Raw genomic sequence first — 16,212 nt, 5'->3', positions numbered from 1 at the left:
GAGAGTCCGCCTGCCAATGCAGGGGACACGGGTTTGTGCCCCAGTCCGGGAAGATCCCACATGCCGCGGAGCGGCTGGGCCCGTGAGCCACGGCCGCTGAGCCTGTGCGTCCGGAGCCTGTGCTCCGCAACGGGAGAGGCCACAACAGTGAGAGGCCCGCGTACCACAAAAAAAATAAAATAAATTAAAAAACTGGGAAAAGTCTTCCACTCTTCTTATATGTCCAATTGCGGAGAACAAAAATCTTCCAGCAAAACCAAGACGAACTCTTGCTGGACTGTTTTGACAAGCAACTAACAACCTGTTAGTAGTGAGGATTACATATTATCAAGAACGACTTAAAGCTTTCTTTTATTGATTGATTGATTGATTTTTGGCTGCACAGTGCAGCTTGCGAGATCTCAGTTCCCCAACCAGGGACTGAACCCAGGCCATGGCATTGAAAGCCCAAAATCCTAACCACTAGACCACCAGGGAACTCCCCCAAGAAGGACTCACAATGAGGTCAAACCTTTTCCAAAAGGAAAATGGGTCCAAGGTGATAACCACTGACAGCCAAAAAAACTAATGACTTCGGAAGGAACACACATGACCATGTCACGTTCAAGACAAATCTGCAGCTCTATTAGATCAATAGGTAATAAGAAGATTAAAAGTCTTATTTATTTATGAGTCTAATCGAGGAAAAGACTAGAAACTAAGAACTAGGAAGTTCTTGCCCCAAAATTTGGAACCCCAAGGTAATTACAGATTAATCTGAGCTTCTCCCCACAGAGATAGAGTCCACCATTCTCTCTATCTCAGGGGTCAAAGAGGGCCCTTCTCGATAGTAATAGGTCACTATTTCCAGCATGCCTGGGACTATTACCCCTGTCTAAACTGCAAACCATTAGCTGGTGAATGTGTCCACTTTGGATACTCACAAGACCATGAGGCAAGAATAGTTAGGATGAATTTAAACAAAGACTCTCAAGAGCAGAAATAAGATGTTTTCCTATCCCCCCACCTACTCCCCAAAATGTTAGAGCTATTCTCAAGAATCATGCTTGAAAATATATATAATACTCTGAAAGTTCAGTGGGTATAACTGCCAATATGAATTCAATTTTGGTTCACAGTTTGGCAAAATGTTGATTTTAACTGCTGAATTTCAATCTATTCGGAATTGCCGACAGTGGATATACTATTCTTTATACACATGTACCAGGAAATATAAACTCCCTTGTCGCCAAATTCAACAAACATAACACCCCTCTTGGTCTCTGTGATGAGTCTCGCAGAACCTGTTCAGGTACACTAAATGTGCTCTTCCTCCTGAATGCCCATCTTGTCACTGGAGACATCACATTCCTACACCTGCATCAGCATTTTCCTCTATGTCTCACTCTTCCTTACCACTCCACCTTCTTCCATCACCACCATTCCACTGCACAATCTCTAGTCCTGCCTCTCCTAAACACTTCCATCAGAAGGGCTTCACTATCACCTGGACAAAGGAACAGTATCTTATATACTGATATGTCAGTGTCTATTGTCTGCCGGCGCCCCCCCTGCCCTCCCCCGCCCATAGCCCCCAGGATGAGTTTCCTAAAGCCTCCATGTAACAATTACAATAACAGACTATTCTTAGAGCTTTCACGTCTTACCAGGATCAGTCCCAACCTGTTTAAAACCCAGCATTGCTCTCCAGTACTGACAAGATGAACCTTAAGCATTAGTCAAGAGTCATTAGGATCCACTGCAGAACCACTGCCCTGAGGAGTCCAGCAATAGACCAAATGATTCCAGCAACCCCAAGAGGCTCCCTGACTGTTCTCTGCCAAGCATGCCCTTCTTATATAGCAAATATTTGGAAATTAAAGAACATACCTCCATAAAACCTGTGTGTCAAGGAAGAAATCACAAGAAAAATCAGAAAATGTTTTGAACTGAATGATAATGAAAATACCACATAATAAAATTTGTGAGATGCAACTAATATAATGCCAAGAGGAAAATTTACAAATGTAAATATTTATAGTATAAAAGAAAGGTCCAAAAATCAATGACAGGGCTTCCCTGGTGGCGCAGTGGTTGAGAGTCCACCTGCCGATTCAGGGGACACGGGTTCGTGCCCCGGTCTGGGAGGATCCCGCATGCCGCGGAGCGGCTAGGCCCATGAGCCATGACCGCTGAGCCTGTGCATCCGGAGCCTGTGCTCCGCAACGGGAGAGGCCACAGCAGTGAGAGGCCCGCATACCACAAAAAAAAAAAAAAAAAAAAAAAAAAAATCAATGACATAAGGGCCTACCTTAAGAAGCTAGAAAAATATGACAAAACTCAAAGTTAAAAGAAGAAAATAGATAAAAACAGAAATAAAATCCAAAACAAATAGTGACAATCAATAAAGTCCAAAAGTTGATTCTTTTAAAAAATCAATAAAGTTGATAAAAACTTTAGCTAGAACAATTTAGAAAAAAAAGAGAATACAAATTGCCAATAACAAGGGTGATAAGAGGGACTATCCCTACAAATCTTACAGGTATTAAAAAGAAAATAAGAAAATATGAATAATCAAAGGCTAATAAATTTGATATCTTAGATGAGATTGACAAGTTCCTTGAAAAACACTTACCAAAACTGACACAAAATAAAAACTGAATAGCTCTATATCTATTAAAGACATTGAATTCATGATAAAAAATTTTCTCACAAAATGACAGACCCAGAAGTTTTTACTGGTGAATTCTATCAAAACTAATCTTAAATAAACACTTTCAGAAACTAGAGCAGGAAGGAATACTTCTTCCAAACTCACTTTATGAAACTAACATAACCCTGATATAAAAACCTAACAAAAATATAAAAAGAAAATTACAAATAAGCCTTATGAACAAAAACACAAAAATCAATCCAAATATTTAAATCCAGCAATACAGAAAAGGCTGATTTAACATGTGAAAACTCCTAAGACAATTCACTGAATTAACAAAACAAAGACAGAAAAAACCCAAATGACCATTTCAGTAGATGCAAGAAAACTCATTTGACAAAATTCAATAATCATTCAAGACAAAAATTCTTAGCAAATTAGGAAGAAAAATGGAACTGCCTGAATCTAATATAGGGCATCTATGGAAAACATTATACTCAATAATGAAATAGTGAATGCTAAGATCAGGAACATTGCAGGGATGAACACTCTCATCATTTCACTTAACATTGTGAAAGCCCTACCCAGGGCAATAAGGAAAGGAAAAAAAAAAAAAAAAGACACACACAAAAGACATAAAAGATTTAAAAAAAGAAGTAAATCTGTCTCTATTCCTAAATAAAATGACTATTTACACAGAAAATCCGAAAAGAATCTACAAAACTACTAGTAGAACTAATAAATTTAGTAAGATAAAAAAATAGAATGCCAATATATAAATCTAAAGTATTTCTATATAGCAGCAAACAAATGAAAACTAAAATTTATTTATAAATATATTTTATTTAACCCAATATATCTAAAATATTATTTCAACATGTTAATCCATAGAACTAATGAACTGTATTTTACATCTTTGTTCCATCTAAATCTTCAAAGTCCATTGTATTCAGAATTACAGCACATACCAATCCAAACTAGCCATATTTCCAATGCCCAATGGCTACATGTGGTCACAGCTACCATACTGGACAACATAGCTATAGACTGAACACAGCAATCAAAATTAATCAAAATCAGGGACTTCCCTGGTGGCACAGTGGTTAAGAATCTGCCTGCCAATGCAGGGACACAGGTTCAAGCCCTGGTCCAGGAAGATCCCACATGCCGCGGAGCAACTAAGCCCGTGTGCCACAACTACTGAGCCTGTGCTCTACAGCCCACGAGCCACAACTACTGAGCCCACACGCCACAACTACTGAAGCCCATGCGCTCTAGGGCCTGTGCTTCGCAACAAGAGAAGCCACCGCAATGAGAAGCACGTGCACCGCAACGAAGAGTAGCCCCGGCTCACCACAACTAGAGCGCCCCCACGTGCGGCAACGAAGACCCAACACAGCCAAAAATAAATAAAATAAATAAATTTATTTAAAAAAATTAATCAAAACCAAAGCAGGGGTTTTAACCACTGGACGGCCAGGGAAGTCCCCAAAGCAATCTTGAAAGAGCAAAGTTGGAGGACTTATACCATCTGACTTCAAGACTTACTATAAAGCTACGGTAATCAAGACGGTGGGGTACTGGCTTAAGGACAGACATATAGATCAATGGAACAGAATAAAGTCCAGAAGTAAACTCATACGCTTATGGTTAATTTCCACAATGTAATTCACTGGAGGATAGGATAGTCTTCAACAAACGATTCCGGAATAACTGAACATCATTATACAAAACAAACAAACACAGAACTTAGATGTTTAGTTCATGTCACACAAAAATTAATTCAAAATAGTTCAGATTTAAATGAAACTGAAAACTATAAAACTTCTAGAAGAAAACACAGAAGAAAATCTTTGCAACCTTAGTTTTAGGCAAAGATTTCTTAGATATGATACTGAAAGCACAATCCTTAAAAGAAAAACTCTGATAAACTGGACTTCATCAAAATTAAACGTTTACTCTTCAAAGGACGTTATTAAGAAAATGGAAGAGACAGGCCACAAAATGGGAGAAAAAATAATTGCAAATCATGTATCTGATAAAGAACTTATTTCAGAACTTGTATGTTCTTATATGTTGGTCTTATATGTCTTTAATAGATATATGCTGTTAAGCCAACTCAATAATAAGACAAACACCCCAATTTTTCAAAAATGGGCAAAAGATTTGAACAGACACTTCACAAAAAAAAGTATGAATAGCAGATACACACAAGAAGAGATCCTCAATATTATTAGTCATTAGGGAAATGAAATACAAATTAAAACTACAAGATACTACTTCACCTCACTAGAATGATTATAATCCAGAAGACTGACGATACTAAGTGCTAGCAAGCATGTGGAGAAGCTGGAACACTTATATAATGCTGGTGGGAATGTAAAATAGTAGAGTCATCTCAGAAAACAGTTTGGCATTTTCTTAAAATGTTAAACATACATTTACCATATGACCTAGCAATCCCACTGCTAGATATCTATCCAAGAGAAATGAGAACATGTCCACATAAAACCCTGGATAAAAACAATCACAGCATCATATTTCATAATAGCCAAAAACTGGAATCAACCCAAATGTTCATCAACTGATGAATGAATGGATAAACAAAATGTGGTATATATCTATGCAATGGAAAATCATCATTGGGCAATAAAAGGAAAGCATTACTGACATGTGATACAACATGGATGAACCTTGAAAACATTACACTAAGTATAAGAAGCCAGACACAAAAGACTACATATTGTATGATTCAGTTTATATTAAATTTCTAGAAAATGCAAAACTATGCAGACAGTAAGATATCAGTAGTTTGGTGGGACTGGGAGTGGGGACCAACTACAAATGGATACAAGGGAACTTTCTGGGTGATGAAAATGTTCTATAACTTGGATTGTGGTGATGGTTGTATATTTGTTTACATTTACTAAAACTCTACTAATGGTACACTTTAAAATGGATGAATTTAATGGAATGTCAGTAATACTTCAATAAAGCTGTTTAAAAATAAAATTGATAGACAGATATATAATAAAGTAAATGCAGCAAAAAGTTAGCAACTATATAATCTAGATGGTATGTAAATGGATGCCCACTGTACAATTCTTTTAACTTCTTTGTATATTTTAAATTTTTCATGAAGTTGGAGGGAAAGTTTGCCAAATTTAATTCAATGGCAATCATCTGCATAAACAAATGTCACAATAAACGGAGGGTTGACCCTTACACTACGGCATCAAATAGTTCATTTTGATCTTTTACTTACTCTTCGAAATGAAAAATTTCCCTTCAGAGTTTTTAACACAGTTCTGACCAAAGGTTAACCAATTAGGCAATGTGAATTTTAGCATAAATAGGTCTGTAATGCCAATAACTTCACAACACTCTGGCTCCCTCTAAACCTCCCACACCCAGCCTTCTTAGTGTTCCGCTGGATGCTCTTCTCCCGGTCTGTCAGCTCAAACTGTTGCTGTTCCACTGGGCACAGCTCTCAGGCCTGCCTTCCTCTCACTCCTTGGCCTGTCTCTGCACAACTGCATTTGTGCCTAAGCCTTGGTCAGTGTGAACATAACCCCCAAAGATAAGAACTTCTCTCTCATTTTCCCCAGGGAGCTGGGGAAGGGAGTGTGACTGATCAAAGTGGGGAAGGGAGGGCAAGTAGTGGTATGAAGTTCATCAAAGACTGAAGGGTGCCCTCACGTCCCTGGGTGGTCTAGAGAAGGTTTTCACAGAGTCAAAGATGGGGTCAGAACAGAGGTCAAGTGTAGCCCATCTTCCCTGCCTTTTTTCCCTCATTCTCTGTGCCCTCAAACCTGACCCACAATGGGTCAGAAGACTGTAGAGCTTTCTCTCCAGCTTGAAAGGACTGTGGGGTCACCTCTGTTGTCATCCACCCTGGACATTGCTCTGTATTGCCAATCCAATTTGGCTTTGTTTTGCCATTACATTTACAATCTCAACACCCTTAGATGGTTTTCTGATCTTTATTTCAGGAAGCACTTGGCTACATGCATGTCAAAAAGGACTTTGCTGCTGGACATCACTATTTCCTAAAGGTTGCAGGCAAACTTCTTCTGTCATCCTCCATAATGTTTGGGAGAGATACTTAAAAAGGTATTTCCCAGATAGAGGCCCTCAAAACATGTTCAGCAGTTATCACCTGTTCACAGATACCTAAAGGAGTAGACAGCTGCTCGGGAGTTAAGTTCTCCTTTCTGTTTTTTAACAAAGAATATATAAAGTATGCACACAATTCTATCCTGGCTTCATAGGCAGGGCTTTGGGGGGTGGGTGGGTAGGAGTTGGACCTGAGGGGGAAAATCCAGGATATGAGCCAATGATGCTAAGATTTTCTCACAGAGATGTAATGAAGTGTACATGAATATTTTAACTGCTGTTATCAGCAAGCAGTTCCTGACATGGTTAACAGCACACAAGTCTACAACCTCAGCATTTCGTTAGATATTCTGTCTGGAGGCACTTTTATTCCATGATCTAAGGGCTTCAGAGACTAGAGAAATGAAATAGTGTAAACATCAGCCTGTCAACTTGGAATGGAGACTACCTTGATAAGATAAAACTTCTGGATCTATGTGGCCTCTGACCCACTCATTACAAGGAGACAGATGCAGGATCACAGGAGCTTAGATAAGGCAACTCCAGCAGCAATCTGGTTATTGGGTTATATTTTAGCATTCTTTTAGCATTCCTATAACTTGCTGCCCCACTCTATGTTTCAATTTCATTGTATGTATTTTCCCTATTAGGTCCCTGAGCAGAAAGCTGACTGTGGTGAAATTATTTTTCAAATCACAGGACCCCAAGTCCACCTGAAGTCTGTTAGTAAATGAGAGCCACAAATTTCTTTTCTGGTTTCCACCAAACCCTTCCCCAATAAAAATTCAAGTAAGTCTCTATCAGAATTTCATAACTTAATCATTGGAACAAACATTTTTGATCCCCTGACCACAAAGAACTTAAAATACCAGAGGGAGATAAATCCTGCTACTGAAGGAAACGATAAGTAATACAATATTCTGGACTCTTTCAATACATTGCCAACATCTATCTTTGGGAAAAATGTCTTCAGAATTTCAGGAAATTTAACAGTCATTACTTGACATCCCAGAGAACCTGGATAGTATATTTATTATTCAAAATACTGCACAGAACATGCTAATTTTATATAAGAATCAAAGCACATACTGAATAGCCTCCATTCCTGACAACAGTTCCCCAAGGAAACCCCTGAGCATGGTCAGTTGCTTCTTCATCTTTTTAGTCTCCTATAGCTGGTTCAAGCTGTCCAGCCCTTGGGGACAATAACACAGCTTGCAGATAGATTTTTTTCCCCCAGAAAAAAGAAATTCAGCAGCCCACCAAAACTGTCACCAGCCCTTCCCACACTTACCAGTGCCATAGGGAGGATGCAGCTGATGGCAGTGAGCATCAACGGCCTGAAAAAATACAGGTGGTAGTTTCAATTTTTATTTAGAATTCTTACTTGCCAACTGCCTGAAATCTTTTAAGGCTACATGAATGGGTCTCCATGCCTCAGCCTGTTGTTAAGCCACTTCATGGTCCAATCACATTTGTTAACAAACACTAGTGGTCATTCACTAAAAAGCAGAGATGAAGGAAAAGAGTGAATTGTTGGCCAGCTTCTGGGCCTGGGGTAGATAGGGACATGACACAGGAAAACTAGCCTAAGGAGATCAAGATGGATGGATTTTGGTCTTGGAGGGTAGAGGGTGAGGCAAGAAAGTACTGAAGGAATAAGAGAAAGAAGTAAGGTTAAAGCACAGAGACAAAGGAGTAGGTGAACACCAGCCTAGAATGGGGCAAAATCAGCAGTGGTGGTGGTGGTAGTAGTAGGGTCCCAGAGTGCCTCTGACCTTAGGCAAGACCCACCCCTAAAGTCTAATTTAAGTGGTGGGCCTTCACTTCTCCCATACTTCACACCTTCATACTCTCAGCCTCTAAAAGGTCAGCTCTCAGGCACCTGATTGTAACTTTGCTTCCTTTACTTTCTCTCCATGGAGGGAGGGCTGACTTGTAATTGAGGCACCCATGTATTACAAGTGCTTTAAAAAATCTGATTAATAAACACAAATTTGAAGATTTCTCTCCAGTCTATCCTTAATTTAGTCCTGTTATGGTCTCTGATCATTAAAATCAATACCGAAAACACCTAAAGACCTTACTAAAGTTATTTATGAAAAATACAATAAAGCAAAAATACGAAAGTCATCCATTTCTTGACCATGAGGGTAATTTTTTTATTACGAAAAATTCCAAGCATCTATATAAGTGAAGACTATAATGAAACCCATGTACCCATCACTCAGCTCCAACATCAACTCATGGCCAGGTCCACTGTATCTGCACCCTACCTATCCCCTACCCTCTAGATTATTGTGAAGTAAATCCCAGCCAGCAAATCTTTTAGGTTTGCATTTCAATGAAAATCTTCTGGGAAATACTGAGTACAAAAGGCTGATTACAGCCCCTTCTAGAATTCTAACAGTTTTCTAGAGGGATGCCATATATAGGCAGGATGATTATAACTTCAGTGAACCAAGGTCATATCCAGTAACCACAACCAAAAGAAATGCAGATAGGAGCTGATAGCCAATGAACTACACATAGTAGGACTAAAAGCCAAGTCTCCTACCATATTCCCACAGCTATAAGCCCATCTTGTCCATAAGTGATTTCAAACAATGCTGTCTTCTCCAGCTACTGCTACTGTGAGGAGACAAAGGGAAGGGAATACCAAATACCTCTAGGCAGTTCCAGCTAGGTCACCTCTCTTCTCCAGAGGACACCTCATAGGCTAGCATATCTTAGTGACAAAGCCAAAAACTCCAACAGCATGTTTCAAAGACAGAGCCACTGACTGCTGTTGTTAGCTATGCTCAAAACAGACATCACATTTTTATAACTTTTATGTTTTTGTAAACCTCCGTCAGAATAGAAGCTCCTCTCTGAGGGAAGAGATTTTTAAGAACTTTCCTTCTCTGTCATACCTAAGCACCTAGAACAAGGCCTGTGCCAGTACTAGGACCTATATGCTAACGCTACCCTCTGCCCATCTCCTATGGTCTAATCTCAAGCCACTGCAAATCCACAGCCTCCTCCAGAGCCCAGGCGGGCACCAAAGCCTTCCAAGCCCTTGGGGGTGCACAATCTAGCAGGAGAGGCCAGATACAGCTCCAGAAGGGAGGGTTTAAAAAAAAAAAAAGAAAAAGAATGGCGGGCTGAGAAGCCTTCTGAGGGTGACAGGAATGGCAGAGATGCTGACAGGAGGTTTGAGGAGGCAAAAATCAAACATTAGGGAGAGGAGCAACAGGAAAGGAGAGTTCAGGCTGGAATCTGGAGAAACTACCTCATGCTTTTCAAGAGAGCAAAATAAAATGGTGCTTTTAGTGGGTATAACAGAAAATATGAAATAGAAGTAGAAAAGGTTTTATTTATTTATACCTCCTTTCTTTCTCACCATTCTAAAAAAGGAGGGAGCAGAAACTAAAGGCAAAGAGATCTTTAAGTTATTTTATGGTAGAGGTTAAACTATTTTTTCCCCATCTTTCCTAGCATCTATCTAAAAGTTAAGACAACAGAAGACACTCAGAAGCACTTCTTTTATTGGGAATCAACAAATTCTTTACCTATCCCAGTTACCACTGAACAAAAAATAAATCAAATGGTTCATAAAAAGCACTTTGATGAAAAGGAACAACACCTGCCCCTCTGTCCCGCCCCACCGCCATCCTCCCAGTCTTCCCATCCAGGAGAAATCTCTCCCAGTCATTCGTCTGGGTTCTTCTGGTTGTTACCAACATCGCTGAGTGGGCCCATAATCCTCGACCAGACTTAGCTTACTTATACCACTCCCTACCCACTCCCATCCAAGCCCCAGCTTTTTGATATTAAAATCACTATTTTCAGTTCCTCTATCTGTAGCCTTTGTAATTTTAAGACATTGTTTACAGGACCAGAATTGCATTTTCTACCCTGAGCTTCCAATGTCATGATCCTTGGCCCACTCAAAGAAGAATGTTCGTACATCAGGCACAAATACATTAACATTATTACTCACTGCCAATCACTCATACTTGTGCCATACGGAGGGTTTGCTTTATATTTATTTGGCTTGTGATTTTTTTGTGTGTAGTTTTTCTGCTTTGCATGGGAATTCTAATTCCCTTGCCCCTTGTGAAGAGACCTATGGTTTCTTCACCACATCCCAACCATCTTCCAGTTTCTTCATTCTATCTATTGCTGGAATCCACCTCACTCCTATTCCTGAAGAAATTTTTCTTGGATCCCACCAAGTTTCTGTTCCAATCTGGGCTGACCATTTTCCAGGCCTGTTACACCGCTGAACATGAGACTTTTCACTGGACTACTGGGTTAGTTCAATCATTTCTTTTCTTTTTAAAAATTAATTAATTATTTTTTGGCTGCTTTGGGTTTTCGTTGCTGCACACAGGCTTTCTCTAGTTGAAGCAGGCAGGGGCTACTCTTCTTTGCGGCCCACAGGCTTCTCATTGTGGTGGCTTCTCTTTGTTGTGGAGCACAGGCTCTAGGAGCACGGGCTTCAGTAGTTGTGGCACGTGGACTCAGTAGTTGTGGCTCTTGGGCTCTAGAGCACAGGCTCAGTAGTTGTGGCACACAGGCTTAGTAGCTCTGCGGCATGTGGGATCTTCCCAGACCAAGGCTCAAACCTGTGTCCCCTGCATTGGCAGGTGGATTCTTAACTACTGCACCACCAGGTAAGTCCTCAATCATTTCTTGAATTTTATTTTTCTCTTTTTTGATTTTCATCTTGAAGTAACTACTTCAGAAAAGGTACAAGGGAAGTAAATTTTGGGAGTCCTTGCACATCTGAAAACGAGTTTATTTTTCAAGGACAGAATTCTAGATTCAAAACTATTTTCCCTCAGGACTTTGAAGGCCATTGATCCACTGTCTTCTGGTTGTCACTGCTGCTGCTGAGACCTCTGATTCCCATTTCTTTTAGAAGACCTGGTATATCTTTATGGAAACTTTTAAAGTTTTCTGCCTATCCTTGTTTCTCTGAAATTTCACAGGGACAGTTCTGGCAATGGGTCTTTCTTTATTCTTCTGGGCAATGAATAGACCCTTTCAATATGAAGACTCTCCTCCCTTTGGCTCCTGGAAATTTCCTTCTTATACTTTTTAATATTTTCTTCCCTTCAATTTTTTGTTCTCACTTCCCATAAATCCTAGTAAATGCTGGATCTCTGGATTGAACCTCCATGTCTCTGTTTTCTCACATACATTTTTTGCCTGCATGTTGGCTTTACATTGAGAGATTTTCTTGATTTTATCTTCTGACCTATCTATGGAATATTTTTTAACTTGACAAAACCATAATTCATCTCCACAAGTTCTTTTTGCTTTGATTTTCTTCCTGATGGCATCTCTGACTGTTTTATAGATGTCACATCTTCTTGAGTATCTTGGCAAATACTAAATAGTGCACTTTTAAAAACAAGCAAAATTACCTACTGGTCTGTTTCAGCTAAGGTCAATTTTTCTGTTTCTCTTTCATTTTGCATGTTTTCCTGAAATGTCTGGTAATTCTTGGTTAGCCATTCACATTAAAAAATGAAGAGTCACCCAAAAAGGGGGATGAAGTACTGATACACGTTACAGCTTGGATGAACCTCAAAAACATTATGCTAAGAGAAAGCAACACAAAAGGTCACGTATTGCATGATTCCATTTATATAGCATATATAGGTAAATCCAGAGACACAGAAAGCAGGTTAGTGGCTGCCAGAGATGGGGGGAGTGGAAAGTAACTGCTTAATGGGTACAAAGTTTCCTTTTGGGGTGATGAAAATGTTTTGGAACTAGATGGAGAAGATGGTTGCACAACACTATGAGTGTACTAAATGCCACTGAATTGTATACTTTAAAATGGTGAATTTTATGTGAATGTTACAATTTTCAAAAAGGGGGCCTCAAGAAATGAATCCTACCTCTGTATACATGAACAGACCTGCCAAATGACAGGCTTTTCTTTAGGGTGACTGATCAGGGGCAGCAATTATTCAAGACTCAAAGGCTCCCAAAATGACAAATGAAGAGAACCAAATCTTACATTCTCTAAGTGCCCTATTTCTCCCCAGATTATCCAGATTATTTTGCCGAGAGACCAAGTGAGAGCAGGGCTGACTGTTCTACATACAGACCTTTAATTAATCCCCGCATCTGCAGCACACTTATCTTTCCCAGTCTTTGTCAGTCAAATCAGAGCCCACAACCTCTTCAAAGACATGTTGGACAAACTGGCTCCCATGTGCAATGATGTCCCACATGCTCCCCCCACATGTTCTCTTTGTTAATCTGTGTTTATAACATATATATGCCTTTACTTTCATTTTCATGGTTATTTAAAAATGGAGGAGCACCTCCATATTTACCTCATGCTCTTTAATAATCTCTCTCTTCCTGCCCTCCCGCCAGCTCTCCAGGCAACCATTAATTCACTTTCCTTTACAATAGATAAGTTTGCATTTTCTAGCATTGTATATGATTGAAATAATAAATTGTTTATTTTTTCCCCTGAGTTTCCTCATGCAGCATATTTTGAGATTTATCAATGCTGTTTATATGAGCAGCCCACTCTTTTTATATTGATGACAGTACGCTGTTCTATGGGTATGCCACTATTTGTTCATTCATCTGTTTGTGGATATTTGGGTTGTTTCCAGTTTTTGCCTACTGCAAACAAAGCTGTTACAGACATTTGAATACCAAACAAACAAAAACAAATGGAGAAGGGACAAACATATGTGAGGGCAGCCAACCGTCTTGAAGCAAAGACTTCAGGTGTTCTACAAGTGTCATACAATAAAAACCCTTTAAAACATTCACATTGTATTTATGATTGCAGATACTATTAGTCAGTTTTACAGCTACTCATTATCAACATGGACATAAGGGCCCACTTTTATTTTGATAATGAAATATGAAGTAATGTTTAGACATCAAAAATATTACAGGAAACCTACCCAATTTGTGAGTATAGGTGGGCAGTTTACATCCTACTCCCATTCTGGTTAAAAAACCAGTACAGTCTGAATGTTGGACATATCTTTTCAGCAGCCAAAGAAAGGATGCACTCCTCTCTCCTCATTTTGATAACCTGAATCATTTCATAATTTTTTTGTACTTCCACATGAATATAATGTAAAATACCTCACCTCACCTCTGAAGATTGTTTTATTATATCTGCACGAAGTTCAGTCTTCTGTATGAGAACTGCCAAAACTAATTCTGACATGCACACCAAGCTGGGAACCACACGTCCACTAGGTATATATTATCTGTCCTTAAAAGTCAGCTAGGGGGGCTTCCCTGGTGGCGCAGTGGTTGAGAGTCCGCCTGCCGATGCAGGGGACACGGGTTCGTGCCTCGGTCCGGGAAGATCCCACATGCCGCGGAGCGGCTAGGCCCGTGAGCCATGGCCGCTGAGCCTGTGCTCCGCAAAGGGAGAGGCCACAACAGTGAGAGGCCAGCGTACCGCAAAAAAAAAAAAAAAAAAGTCAGCTGGCTTCATGGAAGCCCTTCAACAAGAATGTCTTCTATTTACAAACATAAGCACACAGAGTAGAGCCTTCGGGTTAGATTCTCAACTTTTGCAATTATTAGCCTGGGCTTAGACAGTCAGATCAACAACAAGCAACATTTACTGAGAACAAAACATAACCTGGCATTTTTTGCTAGATGCTGTTATACAAAGAAAAAACAAGGACCTCTATCTCAAAGAGTTCAATCCCTGGCTTACAAACAACTAATTTTCCAAATAGCGTAAGTACATACCAAGAAACATGCACAGGGACTTCCTTGGTGGCGCAGTGGTTAAGAATCTGCCTGCCAATGCAGGGGACATGGGTTCGAGCCCTGGTCCAGGAAAATCCCACATGCCATGGAGCAACTAAGCCCGTGCAACACAACTACTGAGCCTACACTCTGGAGCCCGCATGCCACAACTACTGAGCCCATGTGCCACAACTACTGAAACCTGCGCGCCTAGAGCCTGTGCTCCACAACGAGAAGCCATCGCAATGAGAAGCCTGCACACCACAATGAAGAGTAGCCCCTGCTCGCTGCAACTAGAGAAAGCCCACGCGCAGCAACAAAGACTTAATGACGAAGACCCAATCCAGCCAAAAATAAATAAATAAACAACTTAAAAAAGAAAAAAGAAAGAAACATGTACCACAAAGTGGTATAGAGGCAAGAGTGTCTGACTCTGGAGATCAGAGAGGGCTTCATGGGAGAAGGGAGTCAAGGGTAAATCTTCAGTCTCCAGCTTGGTAGATGGTGGTATCACTAATTAAGATAAGAGAATCCAGAAAGCCACATTTGATGGCATTGGAATATTTCTTGTAAAACGTGGCAAGGCTATATACAGACTGGAAAATGATGGTAAGAGCATTGAAGAAACCAGTAAAAGTCTAAAACAACGGAAAAAGGAAATGAGTGGGTAGAGCATGTACGGGCCAGAAAAGAAACTGCTAGTTACAGAGAGCAACATTCTCAGATAGAGACCACTCTTTGTTCATGATTATAAGAACAGCTCTGTTCTCCTGTTAAAATCTCCAAACAAACCTCTCACTCTTCCTGCCTGTACTTTCCTCTATTTATGATTGATAACTTGTGGTTATCACAGTAAAACCATTTCATGTTTATAAAGGCTCGTGATAGTTTAAAGAAAAGAGAACACAACTTAAGCTTCAAATTCCGACAATTCATGACAGTTTAATTAATCAAGCCACAGGCAGACACATTTCAGGACGAGCAAGATGAGAAGCTTCCTGCTATCTCAGTCTGTACCTTTCTCAACTCTTTCCTACAACTCTTCACTCTTTTGAGCAGAGAACTCTATAATCCTTTAAATTTTTCCTAGAGCAGTAGGGGAGTGATACTGGGACAGAGCAAAAGTTAAAGTAAGGAGGTGCTTGGGAATTCCCTGGCGGTCCAGTGGTTAAGGCTCCACACTTCCACTGCAGGGGGAACGGGTTCGATCCCTGGTTGGGGAACTAAGATTCCCACATGCCGTGTGGCATGGGAAAAAAAAAAAGGTAAGGAGGTGCCTTAGTAACAAGGATCCCAAAATCAACTAAGCTAAGCACTTCATTAAGGAGTGCTGTCAATGCAGGCACAAGACCAACCGCTGCAGTTCATCGAAATGTAGGAACAAAGACAGGCTACATTCCCCTATAATCTTTTCCTAGTCCCAATTCAAAATTCAATTTGTGTTATTTTTACTTTTCTTATCAGCAGGCCCCAGGAGAAGGACACTAGAGGCTTTGGATGAAGGCAAAAGAGTCCAAGGTACATGATCCAACTACCACACGCACACTCAGAAGCATCGGTCAGTAATATGTCACCCAGAACCTTCCACAATGTGGCTCCTACCCTATGACTCCAAATGCACAATCCTGAGATTTTTTTTTTTTTTTTTTTTTTTTGTGGTACGCGGGCCTCTCACTGCCGTGGCCTCTCCCGTTGCAGAGCACAGGCTCCGGACGCACAGGCTC

The 16,212-nt window shown here is 40.2% G+C and overlaps 1 protein-coding gene across 1 annotated transcript in view; it reads right to left on the bottom strand.

Moving 5' to 3' along the window:
* Positions 1-8,004: 8,004 nt before the first annotated feature.
* The window catches only part of LOC114484235 (E3 ubiquitin-protein ligase ARIH2-like), a 20,049-nt gene continuing 11,841 nt past the window's right edge, over positions 8,005-16,212 (bottom strand). Inside the window, exon 4 of the mRNA XM_028479126.2 lies at positions 8,005-8,088. Coding sequence (XP_028334927.1) covers positions 8,020-8,088 — 69 coding nt within the window. The 3' untranslated portion in view covers positions 8,005-8,019. The remainder of the gene's footprint in view (positions 8,089-16,212) is intronic.

The sequence above is a fragment of the Physeter macrocephalus genome, chromosome 18 (assembly GCF_002837175.3).
Source record: "Physeter macrocephalus isolate SW-GA chromosome 18, ASM283717v5, whole genome shotgun sequence".
NCBI classification, from domain to species: Eukaryota; Metazoa; Chordata; class Mammalia; order Artiodactyla; family Physeteridae; genus Physeter; species Physeter macrocephalus.
The sequence above is the reverse complement of the archived record's forward strand: the minus strand, read 5'-3'. Positions and strand labels throughout refer to the sequence as shown.